We start from the raw sequence: 12852 nt of genomic DNA on the forward strand, positions 1-12852 counted from the left end.
AAAAAAGTGTTGAAAACTGATTTTTTTAAGTGAATTTTCTAAGTCAAAGGACCATAACTCTGCACAAAATCATCAGACCGTAACAAAATTCGAACTTGATCTGTAACTTGTCATGATGAAATTATATACCAAATATCAAATCAATATCTTCAAGCACGAAGAGAAAAGTGTGGAAAACTGATTTGCCGGACAGACAGACAGACAGACAGACGGACAGACGGAGTGCAAACCTAGTCCCCTTCCACCTAAAAAGACAGACTGGCAGCCATTTAATACACTTTATACCCAGACTAGAAAAATGAAAATTAAAAACTTGGGATACATGTATAACATTTATCAATTATTTTCTTTAACAACAAAGCCACTTTTTTTTCTATTCTAGGCCTTATTATATGGTCTTTTGAGTTATATTCAGGATCTTCTTAGTGTGTCAATCATTTGTCTGTTCAAAAAGAAGGTAAAGTTGTTCATTTCAATTTATGCTGCATTATATGTTATGGTTCTTGTGTGACGTCTTTATATCCGAACACTCCCTTCATCATCCTACATTGTGACAAGTGTTGAGATTCTGTCGGCATCAGGTAAGCTCCTTGGTCTCCTAGATATATATGTCTTACAGAAGTTAAGAAATGCAAATTGAGATTGTATACAAGTTTTATATCTGTAATGTATGTAGTTCTTGCTAGATTTATGTCCAGTAGCAAATATTTCAAGTATATTAAGAACAAGTGACATGTTTTAGAGATATCAATTTTTCTTTTTTGATGACATTTTTTGAAAGGATCATATTTAAATGAGTGTGGAGTAATAAGACCAATTTAAGGCCAAATCTTACTGCAATGTAACATTTACCACAAATGTTCTTAAAGTGGTCTTAACTATACGAAAGGTACAAGGTCTGAAGAATATAAAAAAACTAATTAAACAAGTTACCATGGCAACAAACCATGACGAAACTTGTATATTTTGTAAAATTTATTGTTTTTCTTGTATTACATCATCTTTATTGTATATTTTGGATTGGCAGTTATGTGTTTATTCAAGCAACACCTTCATATTTGGAGATAATATGTAGATAGCTTACAAAAGCTGCTCTAAAATTATTTTATTGTTTCTTTACTGTACACAATGTTTGCACAAAGCATATGAATGGAAAACTGCATTAACTGCCCAGTTTTCTTGGTTTTCATGAAAAAAACAATGATGTAATTGTGAAGTCATACCATAATCAATCTTGTGTACTTCATTTTTATTTCATAATCATATGCATTTACAAACATTATGTGCAAATTAGAAATAGTTCTCAATAATCTTATTTTCTTGAGCCAAAAACTGGCTTTAATATTGCTTAAAATGTACTATGTTTTGTAACAATCACTGTGCAAGGATTCTTCAATTTTGAAAATTTCTTCTATGGGGTAATCATGACTATATATATAACTTACTAAATATAGAACATTTCCATACTTTTCGAAAAATATTAAAAAGTATATTCCCTTTTTTGTTTTTTTAAAATTGAAGGTTGTGTGGAAGTCTTCAAACTTTTTTATAATACACAACAAAACTGGTAAAGCCATAATAACAGGGTCAGTTATTTTCCATGTTTAAATAAATAAATTGCTTCGCCGAGCGCAGCTGGATACGACCGCAGAGGTCAAAACCTGACAGTTGGGGCAAAAATGGACACAATATTCGCGCTTGATACAGGTCTGAATTTGGATTGTAATTAAATATTTGACACATAATAGGTTTCTGACACAGAATAACTGTAGTCAAAGAACTTAGAATTGGTTATATGATTTGAATTTATATTCAATTTTTTGCTTTTGTGCATTTGTGCAATACACTATGCTGTTGCAAATTGATCCCCCCCCCTTAAAAAAAAAAAAAAATACCCCCCCCCCCCCTTTTTTATCCAAAAAAAAAAAATATGATTAATTTCAGAAAAAGTTTTTTAATTTCTGAAATCTGAAATGAGAAAAAAATCCCTCACAATTTCTTTTTTACCCCCCCCCCCCCCCAACCAATTTTTATTCACCTCCCCCCTTTTTCCCCCCCAAAAAAGGTTCTTTCCCTCAAAATATGGTCATAATCTCAATTAAAATTTCCAATGGAGTTTGCAACCATAATTACCCATTTAAATACATCATAAAAGTCTTAAAATAGAAAATGACATACATAATCATGGCTAAAATTAATATTCCTTAATCAGCATTTTTAAATAGTAACTTCTAAAAATAAATTGACAGCTAATCACCTCAAGACAAATTTTTAATTGTACATTAACCAGGAACTCTTTTTTTTCCCCCTAATTCCTAAACAGTTTGAGCCATAACCCTCCAAATCCAATCCTAACCATCCCTTTGAGGTATGGAAACTTGTGGTATAATTTCAGAGAGATCCATACACCGTTCCACAATTTATTGTCTGGAAACTAGAAAAATGCTTATTTGGGCCCCTTTTTGGCCCCTAATTCCTAAACTGTTAGGACTATAACCCCCAAAATCAATCCCAATCTTCCTTTTGTGGTTATAAACCTTGTGTTTAAATTTGATAGATTTCTATTTACATTTACTAAAGTTATTGTCCGGAAACCAAATGTCTTCGGGTGACGCTGATGACGATGACGACGAAGAGGATGACGTGATACCAATTTACGACCGCAAAATATTTTGCGGTCGTATAAAAATATCTTTTAACTTTTTCTTCTGAATTAAAAAAAAAACTGTATTAATTTCAGGAATTTTTTGTGCGTGTCTAATTTTTGCTATTTTCTCAGTAGACATTTTACCACAAAATACTCTTCATGAACAATATACTATTCATTTAGATGCATTGTATCAGGCTATGAACACTAATTATGATTATCATCCTTTATCAACTTTTTTAATCTATATGTTTATAAATAAATTACTTCTGTTTCTTTTGATTTAAACTGTAGATCTCCAACACCCTAGGTAAGCATACAAATCCTTGTCATTTTGGTTATGTATATAAATTGCTAGCAATGTTTTAAAAGGATACGGTAATCTAATAACCCACAATGCACTAGCACTTAATTCTACAACATCAGTTGTGCCAAGGTTAAACAGTGGACATGGCGATGGTGCAGGTTGTATAATAGGGTTAACTGTTATCCTAACTGGTCCCTCTGGTGTTACTACATACAGTCTCATTAACTGGCCAAGGAATCCTTTAGATGCTCTACAAAGTAATAATAACATTTAAGGTAGATCATAAGTATATATTTTTTGAGACAGAATTTTCTTATACTTTGCCAAAATGAAGACTTTACTATGCTTTTTTCAAAAATATAATAAAAAGTATGGGTCACCGTGCTATGTTCCAAGCTATGAGTCGTTGAAAATTGCCTAAATTTGGTTAGATTGTTCATGAAAAAACACATTTGTGTGCATAAAAAGAAATCTATGAGATAGAATTTTGAAATAAATTGTGAGAAGATAGGTTTTATCAAATGTTTTAAGAAAATAAAAAGAAAATATGGTGTCACCGAACTTGTTTTCTTGCTACAAGTAAAAATTCAAAATTTCCGTATCAGTCGAGTATATATTTTTTACTAAAAGAGTTATCTCCCCTTAAATGGCTAATTTGAAAAAATTGATTCTAAAAACACAAAATTTGATATTTGTTTAAATATTTTGTATAGTACAATAAATCACCTAGTTTTCTTTATATTAATAAACAGTCTAACCAATAAATTGCAAATCTGTCTCCAAATTTGTAGAATTGAGCAAATAACTAGACCAATTTTTTTCTGCGATTGTACAATCCAAGATGGCGTTATACCATGAATCAACCTTAATTGATTGATTGATTGTTAGTGTTTAATGCCACTTTCAGCACTTTCGGCTATACAATGATTCATGGTGGCCAGTTTTTATTGGTGGAAGAAGCTGGAATGCCCAGAGATCTAGAGAACTACTGACCTTTGACAGAAAAAATGGTGATCCTAGTCAATTACCATCAGCACACCTGCCACAAGATGGGTTTGAACTCACAACCTTAGTATTGATAGGCTAGTGATACTGCAAATGAACTACTTAGACCACACAGCAACAAGGCCCATACATCATTAAAGGAATCATTTGTATGGCCTTTTAGACCTTTTTTGAGAATTTGTGTTAAGCAAGACAATTCATGAAAAACACTGATAACTGAAATGTTCAATGTCATGTTGGCACATGAGCACACACATCATCATTTTAAAGCAAAAGTTTAAAATTATTGAAAAATTGATGTCTATTTTGTGTTGGAGGCTAAAATAATAAATTATGTAGAAATAACATTTCTTCTTCTCACTGTTGGACTCATGCCATTTCCAAAATGACCCATTACCCACCATAAAAAAATCCTAAGTGAGAACCCTGCTTGAGATATACATACAGTGGTTTCCAATAGACAAGTGTCTACACAGTATGTGTAGCTATTAATCACCAACGATTTAAAACAAATTACAATGAGAATAAATTATACATCAATTTTCTATAATCTTTACATACCTACAATGAGGACAAGCACAATAGAGAGGCATATCTAAGTTGACTAGTTTATTGGCATTATCCTGCAAGACAAAAAACAAAATCCATATGGGTTTCAAATAATTAAACATTTTATTGAACAATAAATTTACAGAAAATGAACCTATCAACATGATCAATGGTATTTCATGTGCTGCACAAAAATACTGACTTTACTGGGCTGGTGGTACCCTCGAGGACGAAAGGTCTCAAGCATTGACATCAATTAAAACTCATAATATACAGGATTGTTGTTTTGGTTCAAAGTACCGTACTGTTGTCAGATATAACTGTTACTAATTGATAAACAAGAACCTCAAAGAAGCTGTGTAAGATAAAGAAAAAAAGAAGAAAAAATTCCTTATACTCAAGGTTTTCTTTGGTAAATTAATTGTCCTCTATCTAAATTAATCATTTTACCTTGACAGAGCTGGTACTAGAGACCTTGATGATTTTCTCAGGTCCACTACAGAAAAATCTGTGTCCCCTTGGACATTCATATTCATTTCCTAAATATATTCTAAGGTTTACTTCAGCTGTATCTTAAAAAAACAAATTTATATAAAACTTTATTACAATGAATTTTTCTTTTTCAAATTTTCAAAACATTACTGTTTAATTTAAATTTTTATGGATTGTTCGTTTCATTCATCTTGTTTACAAAACAGACACAAAAGACAAAGCAAACATGTGACCTTTCAATATATTTTATATAGAACTTTAAAAAAGGAATTTAAGTCCCTTGGTCTACATCTTAATCATATTCAAGTGGAAAAAAACAAAACCATGTTGTTTTCAAGGGTAGTTCTGAAATAAGGCAATGTCATAATTAACATCTTGAATATCAACTTGGTGTTATATACATGTCAATAGAAACAGTTACAAAATACCTTTAGAGCTTTTCTTTTGCTTTCCTTTCCTTGAAGCAGTTTCTCCAACAGATGGCCATTTGTCTTTCTCTGCTTTTACAGTAATGTCCCATGGCAACAGAAAGTGACTCCCATGAAGGAATCCTGGGTAATCTAAGCCAGTATTGTGGTTATACAAGCTAGCTTTGCCTATACAACACACAGCCCAAGATGGAAACTTAGGTAGTAATCCAGGTACAGATTCCGAATGGATCATTCCAGGCAAGTATTCAGTTGTAGAAACTTGTCTAAATGTGGCGGGTATACCTGTAATATTGATGTTACATACAGATTTAAAAAGGCTTCATGGAAATGTCAAGATGACAAACAGCAATAAAGGCTTTGCCTTTGATATATCAATGTTTTACAGTATTTTATGGGGTTGTTGTCTTGTGTTCATCTATCTCATATGTCCATTCATTGCCAAATAATCAGGCCTGCATTTTACCAAAAAAATTATGATTAAAATTGAAAGTAAGTATACTGAATTGTTCAAGACTTCAGATCAATTTTAGTCGTAAATTTTTTTGTAAAATGCAGGCTAGGCTTTGCAGTTTCAAAAATTTCAAGTACGATTATCGTACTCAGACTCAGAATTCAACGAATCAAAATACTGGATTTATTGCTTCAAGCACAACTTTTGTATTCAGAGTACTGAATAAAGTTTTATGACCAAGAACCAAGGACCTTATCTAGAAGTGTAACAATGAGTTTAAAAAACTCTTTGTGCTACAAACACTTCAAGCTGTAAAACTTCTTCATCTTCCATTTAAACAGCAGAAGTGATCTCAACTAATCATAAATTTTTGTAATCATCATTTTCTAGATAAAAATCAGGTTCCTTTTATCATTGCCCGGCTATTTATCTGTTTTGTCATATTTGTTTGTCCTTTATTGTTTTAAGAATAAAGCAGATCATTGGTTTTCTCTTTTTAATAGTTTTACATTTTGTCATTCCAAGGACAGTTATAGCCTATTATACAGTTCGGGTTATGCTTATTGCTAAAGGCTCTTTGATGACTCATACTTGCTTATACATGTACATGATACTTCCATGTCACTTGGACTCTGATGGATAGTTGTCTAATTGCCAATCTACATCTCTTTATTTTTATGTTGAAATTTAAATAGCAAAACTTTAACATGTCAAATATGCTAAATTTTCAAAGTCAAAAGACAATGATTGACATAACAGGGCCAAATAATCTCCATGGAATTAAGATACATGAATCATAATACAACTGCATACAAAATATCACTGACTTCAAATTGACCTTCCAGGGTTCTAGGATCAATTAATCAAGTACATCAGAACAATTTCGCAATATAGAAAATCGACCAACTCCCTAGACCATTCAACCAACATTGCCTAAATTTTTTGATTTAAAATTGTTTATATTCCTTAATTTTACCTAAAGCCGCCTCTCCTGGATGTTCTGCTTCAGGTTCTTCAGGCTCTTCCTCTTTCAATTCTTCTACCTTTTCTAACTTTTCTGTCGTTTCTTCAGTTGGACTAGTAGACACAATCTGATGGCTATCACCACTAGCTACCTCCTCTACAGCCTCTACATGAGGACTCGTAGTGGCAAAATTGTTTGGACTGATACCCTCGTGATGAGAATAGTCACTTCCACCAGACTGGCCTTCAATTTAAAATTTATTTTGAAAAATTCTTTTATATCATACTCCATGCTCATTTTAAAGTGCATAGGCATATCATTTGTCAATATTTTTTACACAGGGTGTAAGTGAGCATACAAGATAAGCATAGAGAATCCTATATACTGTGGATTCATTAATTTTCTTGGATACCAATTTTCGTATATTGAGGAAAAAAATGCATTTTTGTTGATATTTGATTTTGTGGTTTTGTCTGCCAATAGAAAATTTGTACTTGGATGATTTTAAATTCATGATTATTCTTTACCAACAAAATTAACAAATATTGAAATCCCATGAATGATAAGGAATCCATAGAAGTCTAATTTAGAATTTTATGTTCAAAGCAGAACTACAAGACATGTTCAAAGGGCAACTATTCATAAATTACTGTGAGTATGTACTATTGTAATTGTTAAACAATGGACATACATGCAAGATTAATTATTAAGATTTCAGGAAATGTTTTCATACAAATAATGCTATCAAAATTTAAAATTTGAGTTCTTATCTTTGTGAAACCTTTCCGGTCTCAACTTTTTTTCGCATAATAAAAACTTTGCATAAATTTCTGAATGTACAATATTTTGCTTTAATGAAGCAAAAAAACATTCTAGAAAACCAACTGTTTCATGATTAACAAGTGTAAAATTACATATTCTGTAGACTTACTTTTATAAAAAAAATATTTTGTTTCCAAGTAAAGGAACACCAACAGACTTGTCCATTTTTATCTCTGGTATGGATCTAGATACAACTGATGTTACAAGTTTAATTGTGGTGTGCACATGTTCCCCTTGTTTTGATAGAATTATAACATAGCTTTACAAAGTGAAAGAAGAGTATCACCCTAGTCCAAACCTCTCAAGATAAATGGCAAAATTTAGGACTTTCTTGATATCAAATATGAGTAAATGTATGTTTCAGTATCATTTGTGTAAAAGCCAGTAATGAAAGTAGATTTTTGATGAAAAAATACCACAACATCAACAGCCAACTGAGCTTTAAATTCAAGTGTTGTACATAAAATGTAATATGCAGCTGTGTATACATTTTGTATTCTGGGTAGATTCATTGGATATATTATTGTATTTTAAAATGTGCAGGCAAAATGGTGGTTGTCAATTCATACATATAAAACTCCCAATTTGAAACTTTGAAATATGCCTAATAATATCTGATCATAAAGATATACAGAATTTTTCATCTTTTCATCTGATAAATTGCAAAGTCAAATTTTATTGATTCTTGCTAGATAAAAGTTTTGACAAAATAAAACCATATTTTTAAATATTTCTTGAAAGCATTTTTATTATCAAAATGTTTTTATGAAGACTGAAAATGTCATTTACCTAAACTTAATGCTAGACTGAGATTAGCCATGCCAGAGACAAGGTCTCCAGATTTGACTGTTGGTGTGTCTCCTTGTGAGTTTTTATGTGCTCTCTCTATCTTTTTTACTTGTGCAGCTCTAGCCTCGGCCGTGCTAGGTTTGAACGATGGTAAATCTACATGTTCAAGTTTTCCACAACAACTATCTTCTAAACCTGCGTAGAAATCATAATTGGCAGCCTGTAATTAAAAAACAATAAATTAATTTTTAAATATTCGTAAATATTTTGTTCAAAAAATAAATAAAAACATTAGTCATGCTTCAACATGAATAACTTCAATAATTAAATATCTTCCTTACACATGTTAGCCCCAGAAGATGAAGAACACAAAAAATAAAACAATTATAATGCTATTTACACTTTTAAAAATTATTTTTATTTAAATGTTCCAAAGCTAAATTTGTATAGATGACATGAACAAAAATCTTGATTTAATAAAATTCTGTAAGCCAATTAAAATTAATCTGTAAAATTTTATCTTTGGACATTAGTTTAAGAAATGGCATTTAAGATAAACATCATTTAGGAATGCTGTTTCTATATAGCTGTAGCTAAATAACTGACTTCTTGTTGTATCAAGCACATTTTAACCCTGCCTTCCAAATTATGTGCAGGTTTATTTATTGTGTTTTACATTTATGACATATGGTCTAAAGTAGCAAAGAGGATGCTTGGGTGCATATAACACTGGTTCTACCCCACTACATTTTGTGCCTGTATTATTAAGACTGGCTTTTTGGATCATTAGTTGTTCGTTGTTGTTTGTGTTTGTTTGTATGTCTGCTTTTTTCCATGGAGATTCCTGTTATTGTTTTTATGTGTTATGAAGATGACATGTATGCATATATTGAATGCAAAGACATTTTTGAACATGCTGTTATCAAATTTAAAAAAAAAAGAAGCTGTATTGGGTAAGGGTGTGAAAAAATGTTAAGTCCTTTTATAGCATTTTATACGATATGATTTTTCTCATTGTTGAAGGCCTTATGGTGACCTATAATTGCTTATATACACTTCATTTGAACTCTGGTAGAAAGTTGTCTCTCATTGGCAATCATACTACATTTCCTTATTTTTATAAGAATATAAATAACAAAACATTGGTGATTGCATTTAGAACAGTTTCCCCAATATAAATGCATTTAATTTTTTTTTTTTTTTAAACTTGATTTAAGGTAGGTCTTGAAAAAAAATCCAATTTACATTTTTTCATCAAATAACCTTAAGGTGAAGAATTCTGACAGTTTTTTTATTTTCATGAATGATGTGTATTCAATTATCATCTAACTTTTTGTGTTTTACTTAAAAAATAAGTGCACCATAAGTACTACAATTGCACAACCTTGTGATCAAATGGATCATCTTTGTCAGCTTGTTTCCTGCCACAATTACAAGCGGCTCTTGTCTTTAGCTGGTTTGTGTGTGGCATCACTGGTAAATGTCTGTTACTGTCTAACTCTGGTTCATCTGGTAGTCTGTGTAACTATAAGAAGATGAACATTTCACTCAAAAGTCATTTTAAACTGAAAAAGCCAATTTACTTTGAACATGATATGAAATATTTTGTTTTTGTCCAGATTGCTGTATTACTGTGCAAAAGAAAAAAAATCTGAAATATCACCTAGAAAAAATTGGTAATAAAAGCTGGATATCACTCTTGAAAGGACAAGACCAGATTTTTCAAAATTATTTCTTGAAAGCATGTTTAAGATAGATCAATGCTTTTATCATGTTTAAGGAAATGTAAATTATTATTTTGATTCATGCACTTTCATTGCAGTAAATCAAATTATGTTCAGACATGCCAATACCTTTTGTCAAAGCTTTGTTACAGTAGAACTGAATACTATAGTTTGCATTTTAGAGGGTCCAGACCACAATTTTATTAAAAAAGATCTGAATACTATAATTTGCCGTTTAAAGGGTCCAGCCCACAGTTTTATAAAAGAAGAACTGAATACTATTATTTGCCTTTTAAAGGGTCCAGCCCACAATTTTATTAAAGAAGAACTGAATACTATAAATTGCCTTTTAAAGGGTCCAGCCCACAATTTTATTAAAGAAGAACTGAATACTATAAATTGCCTTTTAAAGGGTCCAGCCCACAATTTTATTAAAAAAGATCTGAATACTATAATTTGCCTTTTAAAGGGTCCAGCCCACAATTTTATTAAAGAAGAACTGAATACTATAAATTGCCTTTTAAAGGGTCCAGCCCACAATTTTATTAAAGAAGAACTGAATACTATAAATTGCCTTTTAAAGGGTCCAGCCCACAATTTTATCAAAAAAGATCTGAATACTATAATTTGCCTTTTAAAGGGTCCAGCCCACAATTTTATTAAAGAAGAACTGAATACTATAATTTGCCTTTTAAAGGGTCCAGCCCACAATTTTATTAAAAAAGATCTGAATACTATAATTTGCCTTTTAAAGGGTCCAGCCCACAATTTTATTAAAGAAGAACTGAATACTATAAATTGCCTTTTAAAGGGTCCAGCCCACAATTTTATTAAAGAAGAACTGAATACTATAAATTGCCTTTTAAAGGGTCCAGCCCACAATTTTATCAAAAAAGATCTGAATACTATAATTTGCCTTTTAAAGGGTCCAGCCCACAATTTTATTAAAGAAGAACTGAATACTATAATTTGCCTTTTAAAGGGTCCAGCCCACAATTTTATTAAAGAAGAACTGAATACTATAAATTGCCTTTTAAAGGGTCCAGCCCACAATTTTATTAAAGAAGAACTGAATACTATAAATTGCCTTTTAAAGGGTCCAGCCCACAATTTTATTAAAGAATACTATAAATTGCCTTTTAAAGGGTCCAGCCCACAATTTTATTAAAGAAGGTCTGAATACTATAATTTGCCTTTTAAAGGGTCTAGCCCACAATTTTATTAAAGAAGAACTGAATACTATAAATTGCCTTTTAAAGGGTCCAGCCCACAATTTTATTAAAAAAGATCTGAATACTATAGTTTGCATTTTAGAGGGTCCAGGCTACAATTTTATTAAAGAAGGTCTGAATACTATAATTTGCCTTTTAAAGGGTCCAGCCCACAATTTTATTAAAGAAGATCTGAATACTATAATTTGCCTTTTAAAGAGTTCAGCCTACAATTTCATTCCAGAAGAATTTAATACTATAATTTGCTTTTCAAAGCTAGCCCACAATTTCATGTAAAAATAACAATAACATACTACATGAATTTCAATAAATAATATCTACACACATTACATTATAAAGAGAGAAACTATTTTCTTCTTACTGGATTAATGCAATGATTGCCTGTAACACTAATTTCTTCACAGAGTTGTCTCCCATTTTTCCAGAATTTTTCACATGCTTCATCTAACTGTACCAAATATTTCTCTGTAGCAGGTCCTCTAGCAAACTGATGGAAAACCCTGTGTGCCTGTTGTAACTGAAATATTTAAAAAAAAAAAAAAAAAGGATTATGTATGACTTAATGTTATATATGAAATATTGAATTAAGTGCCAGTCTTTGTAAGAATCAGTCAATTTTGAAAAAAATCAAAACATGGCTGAAAAAAAAACGCCGACCTAAACATCCTATTTTGAAGTTATCCTCATCCTTAGTTAGAAATGGTATGTCTTTCATTTCTGCATGTCTGGTAATTGGAGAAATCTCTTGATGAATTTTGGTTAGAATGATAGCAAAAAACAGAGTTAGCTCCCCTTAATAGTTAATTTCTAGTGCATTTCAACCAAATTATATCTTGAATTACCAGACCAGGAAAATGAAACGAATGTTATATTCGTGCACCATTATATATTTTGAACATAAATTAATGTCAACTTGAGCAGGTTTTTGTTTGTCATGTTTCTTAAGCAGATTGGCACTTCAAAATAAAATATTTTGTGCTTGGAAAAGATAAGGGCCGTTCATATTTAAACTTATGGGGGGATGGGAGGCACTCAAACTAATAAATTGTGGGCAGTTGCATTTTCCTAAGATTCTTGTTAGAATTATAAATAAAATGAAAATTACATAGTATGGAAGGTTGGGGTCTAAAGAATGTCCCTGCCATTCTAAATTTTAAAAAGCATTATCCAATTTATCATTTTTACATATAAAAAGAAATCCTGGAGAATTCAGATACAACTTAAAATGAATGTAACTGGTTCAATTTTGTCCTCTATGTATATCCTTAAACAATTTATATAATACAGTATACACCAGGAGATTCAGTCAAAAATCACTTCTGTTGGTGTTGAGTGATTCACTGTTGATCAGGGTAATTACTAGAGATTTGAGGTGACAACACTCTGACCTATGACTCTTTGATATACTTTTTATTGAAAATAAATGAGTTTTTATTTAA

The 12852-nt window shown here is 31.1% G+C and overlaps 1 protein-coding gene across 1 annotated transcript in view; it reads right to left on the minus strand.

Moving 5' to 3' along the window:
- Positions 1-319: 319 nt before the first annotated feature.
- LOC127720264 (nonsense-mediated mRNA decay factor SMG8-like) overlaps positions 320-12852 on the minus strand; it is a 37017-nt gene continuing 24484 nt past the window's right edge. The window contains exons 13-21 of the mRNA XM_052226760.1: positions 11775-11930; positions 9842-9982; positions 8458-8677; positions 6859-7089; positions 5429-5713; positions 4959-5080; positions 4521-4582; positions 3025-3204; positions 320-612 (exon numbers count right to left, since the gene is read on the minus strand). Coding sequence (XP_052082720.1) covers positions 495-612; positions 3025-3204; positions 4521-4582; positions 4959-5080; positions 5429-5713; positions 6859-7089; positions 8458-8677; positions 9842-9982; positions 11775-11930 — 1515 coding nt within the window. The 3' untranslated portion in view covers positions 320-494. The remainder of the gene's footprint in view (positions 613-3024; positions 3205-4520; positions 4583-4958; positions 5081-5428; positions 5714-6858; positions 7090-8457; positions 8678-9841; positions 9983-11774; positions 11931-12852) is intronic.

The sequence above is a fragment of the Mytilus californianus genome, unplaced genomic scaffold (assembly GCF_021869535.1).
Source record: "Mytilus californianus isolate M0D057914Y unplaced genomic scaffold, xbMytCali1.0.p SCAF_11, whole genome shotgun sequence".
NCBI lineage: Eukaryota > Metazoa > Mollusca > Bivalvia > Mytilida > Mytilidae > Mytilus > Mytilus californianus.